The sequence below is a fragment of the Pseudorasbora parva genome, chromosome 1 (genome assembly GCF_024679245.1).
Source record: "Pseudorasbora parva isolate DD20220531a chromosome 1, ASM2467924v1, whole genome shotgun sequence".
In the NCBI taxonomy this organism is placed as follows: Eukaryota; Metazoa; Chordata; class Actinopteri; order Cypriniformes; family Gobionidae; genus Pseudorasbora; species Pseudorasbora parva.
In genome coordinates, this window is record NC_090172.1 from 6763178 (window position 1) to 6776451 (window position 13274).

The 13274-nt window shown below is 40.6% G+C and overlaps 2 protein-coding genes across 2 annotated transcripts in view; one reads left to right on the forward strand and one right to left on the reverse strand.

Annotated features, from left to right (window-relative positions):
* Positions 1 to 13274, reverse strand: part of galnt18b (UDP-N-acetyl-alpha-D-galactosamine:polypeptide N-acetylgalactosaminyltransferase 18b) — a 170122-nt gene that overhangs the window by 122731 nt on the left and 34117 nt on the right. The gene's annotated exons all lie outside the window — the stretch shown is intronic.
* Positions 1797 to 8418, forward strand: LOC137081922 (uncharacterized). Its single transcript, XM_067447684.1, has 3 exons — positions 1797 to 7772; positions 8162 to 8261; positions 8345 to 8418. The coding sequence occupies exons 1-3, from the start codon at positions 1797 to 1799 to the stop codon at positions 8416 to 8418; spliced, it is 6150 nt and encodes a 2049-aa protein (XP_067303785.1).

A 13274-nucleotide genomic window follows, 5' to 3' on the forward strand; every position in this document is an offset into this window, starting at 1 on the left:
CTTAAAATTAATCTTGCACAAAAATCATTATATAACACTTAAAGGTAGGGTAGGTAAGAATGACCTAAAACACTTATGTCCAAATTTATTTAAACTTTCTTTATATGTCAATACATAATTAAAATGTAAGTACCCTGAAAAAGAGAGTATAAGTGTAACCCAGGTGGGTTATTGATATTCCGTATAGGTTTATTAATATCTTATTTCTGAGAATATTACAGAAATAGTTAATTCTAAGTGAGAGGAATTATTATTGATTAAACTATATTCTTATTTATTCAGAGAGTTCAATTGTAGGATTTATAAGTAATATAGTGTGTTGAATGTGAAGAAGAATATAACTGGGTTATGTTGCTTTAAGAATAATGAGGGAGATTAAAGTTTGTCTGTAATGTACTTTGGTGAAAACGTGCTTTTGCCTAGCAAGCTTCTACTTCTTTATTTTCATTGGCTGTTGCTCTGTGTTTATCCCGCCGCCTTAGACAGAGGGGATTCTGATTGGACGAGAGCAGGTTAGAGGGGGAGAGGGAGGTTATTCTGGAGGAGAAAAAGAACGGGAGCTACGCGGATCGCGGCTGACGAGTGTGTTCTGATCGCTGAAGTGGAAAATGTAATATTATATAAGTGCTGCATAAGTGTTTAATCTGTGCATTTATTCATCTCAGACTTTCAAACAAGCGATTGTGAAGTGTTTACCAGTTACTCCGTACAGGAGTTCGTGCAGGTGTTCATTTCGTAGTGATGACCGTAGCGTTATGCAAATGCGTCGGACTCGCTGTCAGTTTTATGTGATGGTACTGCACGTTTAGTTGTATCTGACCAGAGTGAAGAGGACACTGATTTCGCTGGACTGTGTGTGAGCGTTCTAGATCGGCTGAGATCTGGATTTCATCTGCTGCTGTCAAAGGAAAACAATGGTGAGCTGATGCGTCATGTAGGAGCCAGTGTGTTCATGTGTGCTCGCGCGAGGAGGAAGAGCTGCTAATCTGTGGAGTTCGCTGACTGAGGAATTCAGGTGATCTTATTTTATTTTATTTGCTCTGTAATAGAGTGAAGAGGCCATTTGTTGTTTCTAGGCCACAGCGCACTCAAGCAACGGTACAGGCCTGCAACGAGGGGTTGGGTGGTGACTAGAACATTGTGTGTGTGTGTGTGTGTGTGTGTGTGGGTAAGTGCGCGCGCGCGTGTATACAAGTGTTCACTAAAAATGTAGCTTACAGTGTGTTATTTCTACCAAAAAGTTAAAATGAGTATTGAGAAGTGTTATTTCTGATTTAAGTGAGGTAACTAAAAAACGTTATTCTGTTATTTTATCTATTTCATTCTATTTGAATAATAAAGAGTGATTTAATTCACTTAAAGTTACAGAGTAAAAGTGAATGGGATTTTGGTGTTTTGTCTGAAAGAGAAAATAAGTACTAAACGACCAGAGGTGATTTACCACTAAAGTTTATTAATCGTTGAAGATTCAATACCAGTGATTTCCTTTATTTAACATTTCTTTTATTGTGTGTGAATAAATATTATTGTTTTGATTATACTTAAACAATTTGTGTTGCTTGAAGTCATTAGGAGAGACACAGTCTTAGACTAAAGGGAAAGAATAACATTATTGCATAGTTGCACGTCGAGAGACACATTTAAAGGATCCGGAGCGTCGCTTGGGTTACACTCAGAGCATAGGGGGCGCTACACATTTTGGGGGCTCGTCCGGGATAGATTATTCTTTTCCTGAGATCCTGTTGAAGATTTTAGAGGACTAAAGAAGTTGTTACTTACTTTTTTCAAGCTTGAAGATGGATTTCAAGGATGATGCACTTTTGGCTGCTGAACTTACAGAGTGGTGTAAGGAAGTTTTGATTGATGAGAATCATGCTATCATTTTAATGGGAGTACCAGCAACAACGGATGTGGCATGCATTGAAACCGCAGTCCAAACCATAAAAGCTGTTGGCAGAGTTAGAGTAAGAGATTCCAAAAAGGGGAAAACTCCAGGTACTGTGATGGTATTATGTGAATGCCGTGAAGTAATTGATTCATCTCGCATACCAGCTGAGTTGCTGAGACCTGATGGTGAAGATCCATGGAGAGTTGTTGTAGCATCGGCTGATGTTCATGCTTCTGATTTCGCAGAGAAGTTGGAAAAATTTCTTCGTGAGGAAGGAAAATCCATGAGTGATTTGGGATCATTGTTCCGTTCGTCTGGGTCGAATGCTTCGTCGCCTGAGTCTATCATTCGTGCTGTTGGTGATCTGCTGGAGAAGACTAAACCTTCTGGAGATTCAAATGCTTACAGAAGATTGAGGATGTTCTCTGGTATCATTCCTATTCCAAATGGAGAAGAGAGTTTTGAGAATTGGTTGGAACAGGCCAGAATGATGACATCTGAATGTGAGTGTTCAGAGAAAGAAAAGAGAAGAAGAATTCTGGAGAGTCTGAAAGGTCCTGCTTTTGATATTGTGAAAGTGGTGAGGTTTTCAAGTCCTGAGGCTAGTGCTGAAGAGTTCTTGGAGGCACTGGAGAATACTTTTGGATCATCTGAATCAGGTGAAGACCTTTACTTTGCATTCAGATTGCTGAGACAATTCCCTAAAGAAATGCTGTCTGATTTCCTGACACGATTGGAGAAGTCGTTGACGAAAGTTGTGCAGAAAGGAGGATTGATGTCACAGTCAATGGATAAAGTGAGACTTGAACAACTTATTAGAGGGGCTTCTACTGATTCTGACCTGATGTTGTTACAACTGCGCCTAAGAGAAAGGAAAGCTAGACCTCCTGGTTTCTTGGAGTTGTTGAATGAGATAAAGACAGCTGAAGAGAATGAGTTTGCAAGACGTAGGATTGGAATGCCAGTGAAATCATTGAATCTGAAAACTGATTGTGAGGTGGATTCAGAAGTGGTGAAGAAGTTAAGAGCTGAACTTCAAGATCTGAAATCGAAAATGAGAAAAGATTCTTCTAAAGGGCCTGCTGATTCCATGAGGACTGATTCTGTTGCAGAGAAGCAGGAGAAGAAAAGAGAGAATACTCATGAAGACACTGAGGTGGAAGAGTTGAAGATGCAGATTCAAAAGTTGAACAAACGTCTGGAAGTAATGAGCATAAACACAACTGCTGAGCAGATGCAGACAAAGAGGCTGAATTATAGAGAAGTGCCTTTGCGAAGAAATACTGAGAAAAGGTTGCAGCCTAAGGAGGATTTCTTCTGTTACCGTTGTGGTGAAGACGGCCATATTGCCACTAAGTGCAGAGCACCAGAGAATACTGGAAAAGTGATTCAAAAGCTGGTGAGATCACTCCATAGAGCTAAAGCTGAAGTGAGCAACACAAAGGATGATTCCACTGTTTCCAGGGGCCCAGATTGTTTCTCAAAGAAGGGAACTACTGAAGGCAGTGAGAAGTATGGTGTGCCGAGAGGTCTTGTGGGTCCAGTTTCCACAATTTCAGTTGAAGTGAATGGATGTTCATGCAGAGCCCTGCTTGACAGTGGGTCGCAAGTTACCATTGTCTTTGAGTATTTTCATGAGAAACATTTGTCAAATGTTCCAATTCAACCATTGAGTGGATTGTCGATTTGGGGATTGAGTGCTAGTACTTATCCATACAAGGGATATATTCTGTTGGATGTGTCATTTCCTGAGTCGTTCACAGGAGTGAAGGAAACCGTGCCTGTATTAGCGCTGGTGTGTCCAGAACCTAAGGGTCCGAAACAGGTTCCTGTTATCATCGGAACTAATGCAAGTTTCTTCCAAAGACTAATTTCATTGGGACAGGATTCAGAAGTTTCTGATACTGTACAGTCCTTGAGGATACAGTCAAAAGTTTCCATACCTTGTATTGAAAAGCTGCCGAGGAAGGAAGAAGTGACTGACTGTGTGGAAGGGAGTGTAACGTGGATGGGTCCTGGAGAGCTGAAGATACCTCAGAATGGTGAAAAGTATGCTGAGTGTAAAGTGGAACTGAAGAAACAGACTAGAGAAGACATTCTGATTGTGGAAGCCACTGAGGAGAACCAGTTACCTGCTGGAGTGTTTGTTCCTTCGTCTGTCTTGCATTCATCTGATGTGGATGTGGATAGTTTCAAGTTGCTGGTGTGTAATGAGACTGGGAAAGATATAGCTATTTCTGAAGGAACAGTGATGGCGAATGTGTTTCATACGGATACTGTAACTGTGATGCAAAGAGAACAGAACTCTGTGACAAAGTTGGATCCAAATATCTTTAACTTTGGTGATTCTCCAATACCAAGTAACTGGGAAGGAAGATTGAGAAAGAAGTTGTCTGAGCGTGGGAATGTGTTTTCCATATCTGAGTGGGACGTGGGGAAAGCGAAGGATGTTACTCATACTATCAGACTGAAAGATAGTACCCCTTTCCGAGAGAGGTCGAGGCGGATTGCTACAGCTGACATAGATGATGTGCGTCGTCATCTGAAGGATCTGTTGGCTGCAGGAGTTATTAAGGAGTCAAGGAGTCCTTATGCCTCGCCCATAGTCATAGCGCGAAAGAAGAATGGAGCTATCAGAATGTGCATTGACTATAGAACTCTGAACTCCAGAACTGTACCTGACCAGTACACAACGCCGAGGATAGAAGATGCTTTGGATTGTCTGACAGGAAGTAGGTGGTTTTCAGTGTTGGATTTGAGAAGTGGATACTATCAAATTGAAATGGCTTCTGAGGATAAGGAGAAGACCGCATTTATTTGTCCTCTTGGATTCTACCAATTTGAACGTATGCCTCAGGGGATATCTGGAGCTCCTGCGACGTTTCAGAGATTGATGGAGAGAGCAGTTGGAGACATGAACTTACTACAAGTGATTGTGTACTTGGATGATCTGATTGTTTTCGGAAGAACATTGGAGGAACATGAAGAGAGACTGATGAAAGTGCTTGATAGATTGGAGGAGTTTGGGCTAAAATTATCAGTTGATAAGTGTCAATTCTGTCAACCGTCTGTCAAGTATGTGGGACATATTGTGAGTGCGGAAGGTGTAACACCAGATCCAGAGAAGGTGAAGGCTGTGAAGGAGTGGAAGATACCTCATGATCTGAAGTCCTTGAGATCATTTCTTGGATTTTGCGGATTTTATCGCAGATTTGTCAAGAATTACTCCAAGATCGTAAGGCCTTTAACAGAATTAACCAAAGGGTATGCACCTGTGAGGGGTAAAAAGAAGGTGGAGAAGAAAGGGAAATACTTCCAAGAGAAGGAATCTTTTGGAGAGAGGTGGACTGATGAATGCACGGAAGCATTTCATTCTATTATCAAGTGTTTGACTCATGCACCTGTACTGGCATATGCTGATCCATCTAAGCCGTATATACTGCATGTGGATGCTAGCCTAAAAGGGCTGGGAGCAGTCTTGAATCAAGAGTACCCAGAGGGGTTGAGACCAATTGCATTCGCAAGTAGGAAGCTGAGTGAGACAGAACAACGATATCCCATTCATCAGTTGGAGTTCCTGGCGCTGAAATGGTCGATTGTTGACAAATTCCACGACTACTTGTATGGAATGAAATTCACCGTAAGGACTGACAACAATCCCCTTACATATGTTCTAACAAGTGCAAAACTTAATGCAACTGGACATAGATGGTTGAGTGCATTAGCCACGTATGATTTTAACCTACAGTATAAGGCTGGAAGTCAGAACGTGGATGCAGATGTACTGTCGCGTTATCCTGTGGATAAATGTGGAACTGCCAACTGGATGGATATTCCTAGATCAGGGGTTAAAGCTATTTGTGGACGTGTGAAGAGTACTTACTGGTCTGAAGAAGGGGATGACAGACTGGTAGATCAGTTGGGTGTTGGAGTTGAAAGTGTTCCAGAACTGTATGTTTGCCCAATTCGTTTGAACACTAATGAGGGAGATTCTTTGACTAACCAGGAGTTGAGATTGGCACAGGTGGAAGATCCGGTCATTAGTCCAGTGATGGAAGATGTGGAGTGTGGAAAGTGTCTGAAAACAACAAAGAGTGCAGACGTGTTGGAGACTTTGTTGAGGAAACAAGGGAAGAAGTTGGTTATTCGTAATCATCTGTTGTGCAGAGTGACACAGAATTCTCTTGGAGGAGAGAAAGTACAGTTGGTGTTGCCTGGAAAGTACAGACAGGAAGTCTTGAATTCTTTACATGATGAGTCGGGTCATCTGGGTATTGAGAGAACGACGGAGCTGTGCAAGGACAGATTCTACTGGCCGCATATGTCCGTGGAAGTGGAAAGATATGTGAAGAATTGTGGGAGGTGTATTGTGAGGAAGACATTGCCGCAAAGATCTGCATACTTGAATCATATTTCAAGCAGTGGACCGATGGATCTTGTTTGCATTGATTTCCTATCAATTGAGCCAGATGTGAGAGGAGTATCAAATGTTCTTGTAGTAACTGATCACTTTTCACGTTATGCCCAAGCGTATCCTGCAAGAGATCAGAAGGCACTGACAGTTGCAAAGATTCTAGTGGAGAAGTTTTTCGTTCATTACGGATTACCTGCTAGGATACACTCAGACCAGGGTCGAGACTTTGAGAGCCGACTGATCAAAGAGTTGCTTGGAATTCTGGGGATAAGAAAGTCTCGTACATCACCATATCATCCTCAGGGAGATCCGCAACCGGAACGTTTTAATAGAACGTTGTTATCCATGCTGGGGACCCTTGATGCTTTTAAGAAGGAGAGATGGAGTCAGAGTGTGAGTCAGATGGTGCATGCGTATAACTGCACGAAGAGTGAAGTTACTGGATTTTCTCCTTACTATCTCATGTTTGGGAGGGAGGCTCGTCTTCCAATTGATGTACGCTTTGGGAATGCTGGAGATGGAACGAGAGGAGAAAAGCATGTGAAGTATGTAGAGAGAATGAAAGAGGATTTGAGAAATGCCTTTGATTTATCATTGCAGAATGCACAGAAAACGGAGCAGAGGAACAAAAGACTCTATGATCAGAGAGTGAAGTTCCGTGAGCTTGACGAAGGAGACTGTGTGCTGGTGAAGAATCTTGCTACAACTGGGAAGCAAAAGTTGAGAGATAAGTGGGGTTCAGTACCTTACCTTGTTCTGGAGAAGCTGGAGAACTTGCCTGTGTACAGGGTGAAGCCGAAGACTGGAACAGGAGGGGTGAGAACTTTGCACAGAGATCATTTGTTGCCGATTGGTGAGGGAGTGAGAATTAACTTACCTTCTGAGAGGGAGGACAGTTCACGCCGTGTGGTGACCAGATCTAAAACTGTGGAAAGAAGACAGAAGAAAGTAGTGAATCATGAAAGAGAGAATCGTGAATCAGTGGACTTGAATTCTGAGAGTGATGACAGTAGTGATTGTGTGTATTATCCAGTGGGAAGGACTGTGAACCTTGAAAGACTGTCTTTTCCATCAACTGAGAGGGAAAACATACAGAGTCCTACTAGGTCTCGAGAGGATGCTGATCAGGTGGACGTGATTGGAGGAGAGGAGTCTGAGGCTCAAATGGAGGAGAACATTGAGGATTCAGTTTCTGAAGAGGAAAGAATGGAAACTGTGAATGCTGCGAGGGGAGAAGAGGAACTTGAAAGAGTGAGGAATTATCCGAAGAGGATGATTAAACCAGTTCAGAAGTTGAGTTATGATGAACTTGGAAAGTCTTCTGACAGGCCTTTGACTATCGTGTATAGAGGGATGGTTGTGAGGATTCAAGAGCCTTCTAAGAAGAAGAGTGCTTGCAGAACATTGTGGTGTCATCCAATGGCCGCATGTGAACGCTGTGTTCAGCAGAAGATGTATCCAAAGTCTGAAGTATTACTACATTTTTAGTAAAAGACTCATGAGGACATGAGTAATTTAGTAGGGGGAGAGTGTAACCCAGGTGGGTTATTGATATTCCGTATAGGTTTATTAATATCTTATTTCTGAGAATATTACAGAAATAGTTAATTCTAAGTGAGAGGAATTATTATTGATTAAACTATATTCTTATTTATTCAGAGAGTTCAATTGTAGGATTTATAAGTAATATAGTGTGTTGAATGTGAAGAAGAATATAACTGGGTTATGTTGCTTTAAGAATAATGAGGGAGATTAAAGTTTGTCTGTAATGTACTTTGGTGAAAACGTGCTTTTGCCTAGCAAGCTTCTACTTCTTTATTTTCATTGGCTGTTGCTCTGTGTTTATCCCGCCGCCTTAGACAGAGGGGATTCTGATTGGACGAGAGCAGGTTAGAGGGGGAGAGGGAGGTTATTCTGGAGGAGAAAAAGAACGGGAGCTACGCGGATCGCGGCTGACGAGTGTGTTCTGATCGCTGAAGTGGAAAATGTAATATTATATAAGTGCTGCATAAGTGTTTAATCTGTGCATTTATTCATCTCAGACTTTCAAACAAGCGATTGTGAAGTGTTTACCAGTTACTCCGTACAGGAGTTCGTGCAGGTGTTCATTTCGTAGTGATGACCGTAGCGTTATGCAAATGCGTCGGACTCGCTGTCAGTTTTATGTGATGGTACTGCACGTTTAGTTGTATCTGACCAGAGTGAAGAGGACACTGATTTCGCTGGACTGTGTGTGAGCGTTCTAGATCGGCTGAGATCTGGATTTCATCTGCTGCTGTCAAAGGAAAACAATGGTGAGCTGATGCGTCATGTAGGAGCCAGTGTGTTCATGTGTGCTCGCGCGAGGAGGAAGAGCTGCTAATCTGTGGAGTTCGCTGACTGAGGAATTCAGGTGATCTTATTTTATTTTATTTGCTCTGTAATAGAGTGAAGAGGCCATTTGTTGTTTCTAGGCCACAGCGCACTCAAGCAACGGTACAGGCCTGCAACGAGGGGTTGGGTGGTGACTAGAACATTGTGTGTGTGTGTGTGTGTGTGTGTGTGGGTAAGTGCGCGCGCGCGTGTATACAAGTGTTCACTAAAAATGTAGCTTACAGTGTGTTATTTCTACCAAAAAGTTAAAATGAGTATTGAGAAGTGTTATTTCTGATTTAAGTGAGGTAACTAAAAAACGTTATTCTGTTATTTTATCTATTTCATTCTATTTGAATAATAAAGAGTGATTTAATTCACTTAAAGTTACAGAGTAAAAGTGAATGGGATTTTGGTGTTTTGTCTGAAAGAGAAAATAAGTACTAAACGACCAGAGGTGATTTACCACTAAAGTTTATTAATCGTTGAAGATTCAATACCAGTGATTTCCTTTATTTAACATTTCTTTTATTGTGTGTGAATAAATATTATTGTTTTGATTATACTTAAACAATTTGTGTTGCTTGAAGTCATTAGGAGAGACACAGTCTTAGACTAAAGGGAAAGAATAACATTATTGCATAGTTGCACGTCGAGAGACACATTTAAAGGATCCGGAGCGTCGCTTGGGTTACACTCAGAGCATAGGGGGCGCTACATAAAAATCAAGTGACTCTAGACTTTTTAATCTGCAATAAACACCGCTCATTATTTTTGTTAGGGACGAAACAAGTGATTGGCTTGGGCGACTGTCACTCTCTCTCGCTACCATGGCGACCAGCGCTACAGGATCTGCCCACATGCGCGCACCCTTAGGAAGAGCAAAAGCAATCAAAATTCACAGTGCCGGGCTTTGCAGTCAGCGAAGGGAAACAATGCAAAAAAAGGAAGACAGTACAAGAAAAGGCAATGCACAAAAAGTCTGTAAGTCTGTAAAATGTATTGATATATAAAGAAAGTTTAAACAAATTTGGGGAAAAAAATTCTTATATACCCTACCTTTAATTTTAGCATTTACTCTCCCTTTTGATTGTCTTGGCAAAGCATACTCGGAAATCAGACTGATCTCATGAAATGGCGTATATATGACACCTGTTCATTTGCCATTTTGGCGTTCTATCAAGACGCAATCACTTTTTAGTGTGTTTATCAACACCATTTCATTCTATCCCCATACACTTGCCCCTACCCCTAAACCTACCCATCAGACACACACACACACACACACACACACCCACACACACACAATGCCCCTGCCCATGCCCCTAAATAGTAAATGGACTGCATTTATATAGCGCTTTTAAAAGACCCTATGGCCATCCAAAGCGCTTTACATTTTTGCCTCACATTCACCCATTCATACACCAACGGCAATGTCAGCCATGTAAGGCTCCATCCAGCTCATCGGTAGCAGCTGGGGTTAGGTGTCTTGCTCATGGACACTTCGACACTTGGTCAGGTGGAACCTGGGCTGGAACCACCAACCTTTTGGTTTGTGGACAACCTACATGAACCACTGCCGCCCCTGAACCACTGAACCACTAAAATAGAAGCAAATAATGTGTGGGACTATATACATACAATATACATATGTGTCTAATTTCAATGCTATGCTATTTTATTAATATTTAAAGATGATCTTTAAGCATGACTGTTTGAAATTGTAACACTTTATAATAAGAGTGCATTTACTAAGGTTATTAAACGTAATGTTCATTTGTTGATTTCAACATTTCCTAATAAATGTTTACATTTTAAAGTTGTGTCTCTTAACATTAGTTAATGCATTATGAACTATCATGAATGTTCAAGGTATCCACTATTGGTTGACCTCTACTTTAAATGTAAGATCTCGTAATGTATTACCTTTGCTTTCTAAATTTGGGCCAGATCATTCTCTCCAGCCCAGAACACAAGGAGCAAAGCACAGGGCGGACGTGGGAGGTCTTTAAGGTCTATTTTCCCTCTGTCCAGAGGCAAACCACCCACTTTAAATCAGGTTTTGTTCTAGTACTCAGTGTTACAGTTTTTCTTCACCATGGACAATTGTTTTTCAAAGATCCTTTAAAGCCGAGTTCCCTTTGAATGCTGTAATCGCCTACAGCTCATGCGAAGGGCAAACTCTCTGGGAGATGCTTTAAAAGGATGCCGCTTTTAGTATTTTTTCTTTCTTTCCAGTGTATGCATTTTCCTTCAAGGCTTCTGATATCTTTGTAAGTAGGGCCAAAAATATGGTCAGTTTATGAGGGAGAGACCATAAGAAACAAATCAAAACATCGCAGCAGTGCCTTGGAGGGAAACTTCCTTCTTTTCCCTCAAAGTTTCGCTGACAAGACGTCACATTGACACCGGCTCACCTCATTAGCTCAGAGAGAAACTTTTCAGAGAGAAAATCTCTCATCTCATCTGCATGGTCAAAACCTGACAAACATGATTATAATGCTATTAAACCCATTCATTAAAACAGATCAAATGAGAGAAATGAGGCAGATCAAAGGAATGATATAAAACGGCATATTTTACTGCACTTGCCTTGTGTGATACTTTTCAAATAATTTCATATTTATGAGATGTAATGAAATTACATTCCTGGATTCATAAACAGCCAGATCAACCGTAACACAACATCTTAAAGGGTTAGTTTACCCAAAAATGAAAATGATCCCATAATCTACTCTTAGGTGTATATGACTTTCTTCTTTCAGTCAAACACAATCAGAGTTATATTAGAAAATGTCCTGGCTCTTCCAAGCTTTATAACGGGAGCGAATCGTACCTTCAATTTTGGAGGCCAAAAATGTGCATCCATCCATCATAAAAGTAATCCATACAACTCCAGGGAGTTAATGGAGGTCTTCTGAAGTGAAGCGATGCGTTTGTGTAAGAAAAATATCCATATTTATAACTTTATAAAATGAAAGCAGCATGAGTTCTGCCAGGAAGATTCAATGTTATGTCACTTATTACATTCAGACCTAACCAGTCATGTCCTAGCTGTCAAAAAATGGCTTTTCTGTGTTGTGTTGTGGTCGAAGCGGTAAGTAATTTGATTGGCTGTTGTCACTATGACGATCGCGTCAGCACCAAGCTTCAGCCACGCCCTCCGTCAAGCGTTAACGCCTACGCCCCGTGTGAATGCGGCGTAATACTTGGAGTATAAAAGATCGGTACTTACACATGTCTGAGGCTGCATTTACACTGCAGGTCTTGATGCATCCATATCCGATATTAGCATTTAAACGGTACACTGGCGAAATTTAAAAAAAACATTTTTTTTTATTACTATTTAATTAAAAAAAATATATATATTTTTTTATTTTTTTATTTATTTATTTTTTTGTCATTTCAAACTTCAATTTTAATTGGGTACAAGTTAAAACGTCTTCAACTTATTAACTAACAAACCTTGTATGCCATTGAAAATTCAGTGTAAATTGGATGCACAAATTTTCACCTTTGTCCTACATGCAAAGGAAAGTGTGAAAATACAAAAATAAAATCAAAAACAGCTGAAAACTAAGATCAGATTTTCTGATAGTAGCTGATCTCCCAGCCAAGTCTGTTTTGCTGGTTTTAAAGAGAACTTGTCAGCTGATAAAAACTGAGAGACCAGCTTGGCTACACTGTAAAACAATTTTCTATAAATAACAGTAAAACACTGGCAGCAGAGTCACCAGAAATCTACTGTAATTCTTTGGTGAATACTGCGAGATTGCTTAACAGCTTAATACCTTAAAACAAATTACAGTATTTCAATTTTACAGTAAAATACTGCCAGTACAGTAATTCTACAGCATTAATACTGTGAAAATAATTTACAGCCATTTACTGTAAAAAAAAAAAAAAACATTTTAAATATAGTATAAAAAATGGTGAGGTAAAAACAACCCATTTGGGGTAATTTTGGCAAATTGAAGGCTGGAAATTAAAACCACACAGGATATTAGTACAGTGTGTAGCTTTGATGTTTTGATGCTTTCATTGGCATGCACACAGTGAGCACAGCTTTAAATGTTAGACAGTTTGCATGGTAAAACCATCTCAGAAAAGTTTCATCTTCAGATTCATCGCCTTTAAAGCATATTTGGCTGTTGCCTCTCTCGTTTTTTAAGCGTCCTGGCACGAGTTCTGCATAAAAATGTCAAGCTGAACAAAGCTGATTCAAATCCATTTCATCTAGCTGTTTACCGACGGCAAGAACACGTAAACGGCCCCAGAAACTCACAAAGACCAATCGCCAGCCTAATAAGACGGTGCTTCCTGAAGACTGCAAACCACAGACTATAGTCGATTTTGAATATATTTGTTTTTTTGTTCATCTGTTGTACTGTATGTGGACATGCAGCGTCCTTCAAAACTGAAAATCTTGATGGATGTGAAGAGTAGGGGCCCAGAATGGGAACGCTCATCACAGAGCAGTTATTTCAACTTGTACTGCCTCCCATAAATAATTCACGAGCAGTTTCGACCTTTATGAGAGAGAGAGCTGGTGAGATTCTCAGGTCAGTCGGAGCTCAAGATGCAAGCGTCACATTTATGAAATAAGCCTCTCACTGTGCA

Bases quoted from the DNA above. Each gene is read 5' to 3' on its own strand.
- LOC137081922 (XM_067447684.1), top strand. From the start codon at position 1,797: ATGGATTTCAAGGATGATGCACTTTTGGCTGCTGAACTTACAGAGTGG. The intron at 7,773-8,161 runs GTATTACTACAT...CCGCCGCCTTAG, and splicing joins AGATGTATCCAAAGTCTGAA to ACAGAGGGGATTCTGATTGG. The intron at 8,262-8,344 runs GTGTGTTCTGAT...TATTCATCTCAG, and splicing joins ACGCGGATCGCGGCTGACGA to ACTTTCAAACAAGCGATTGT.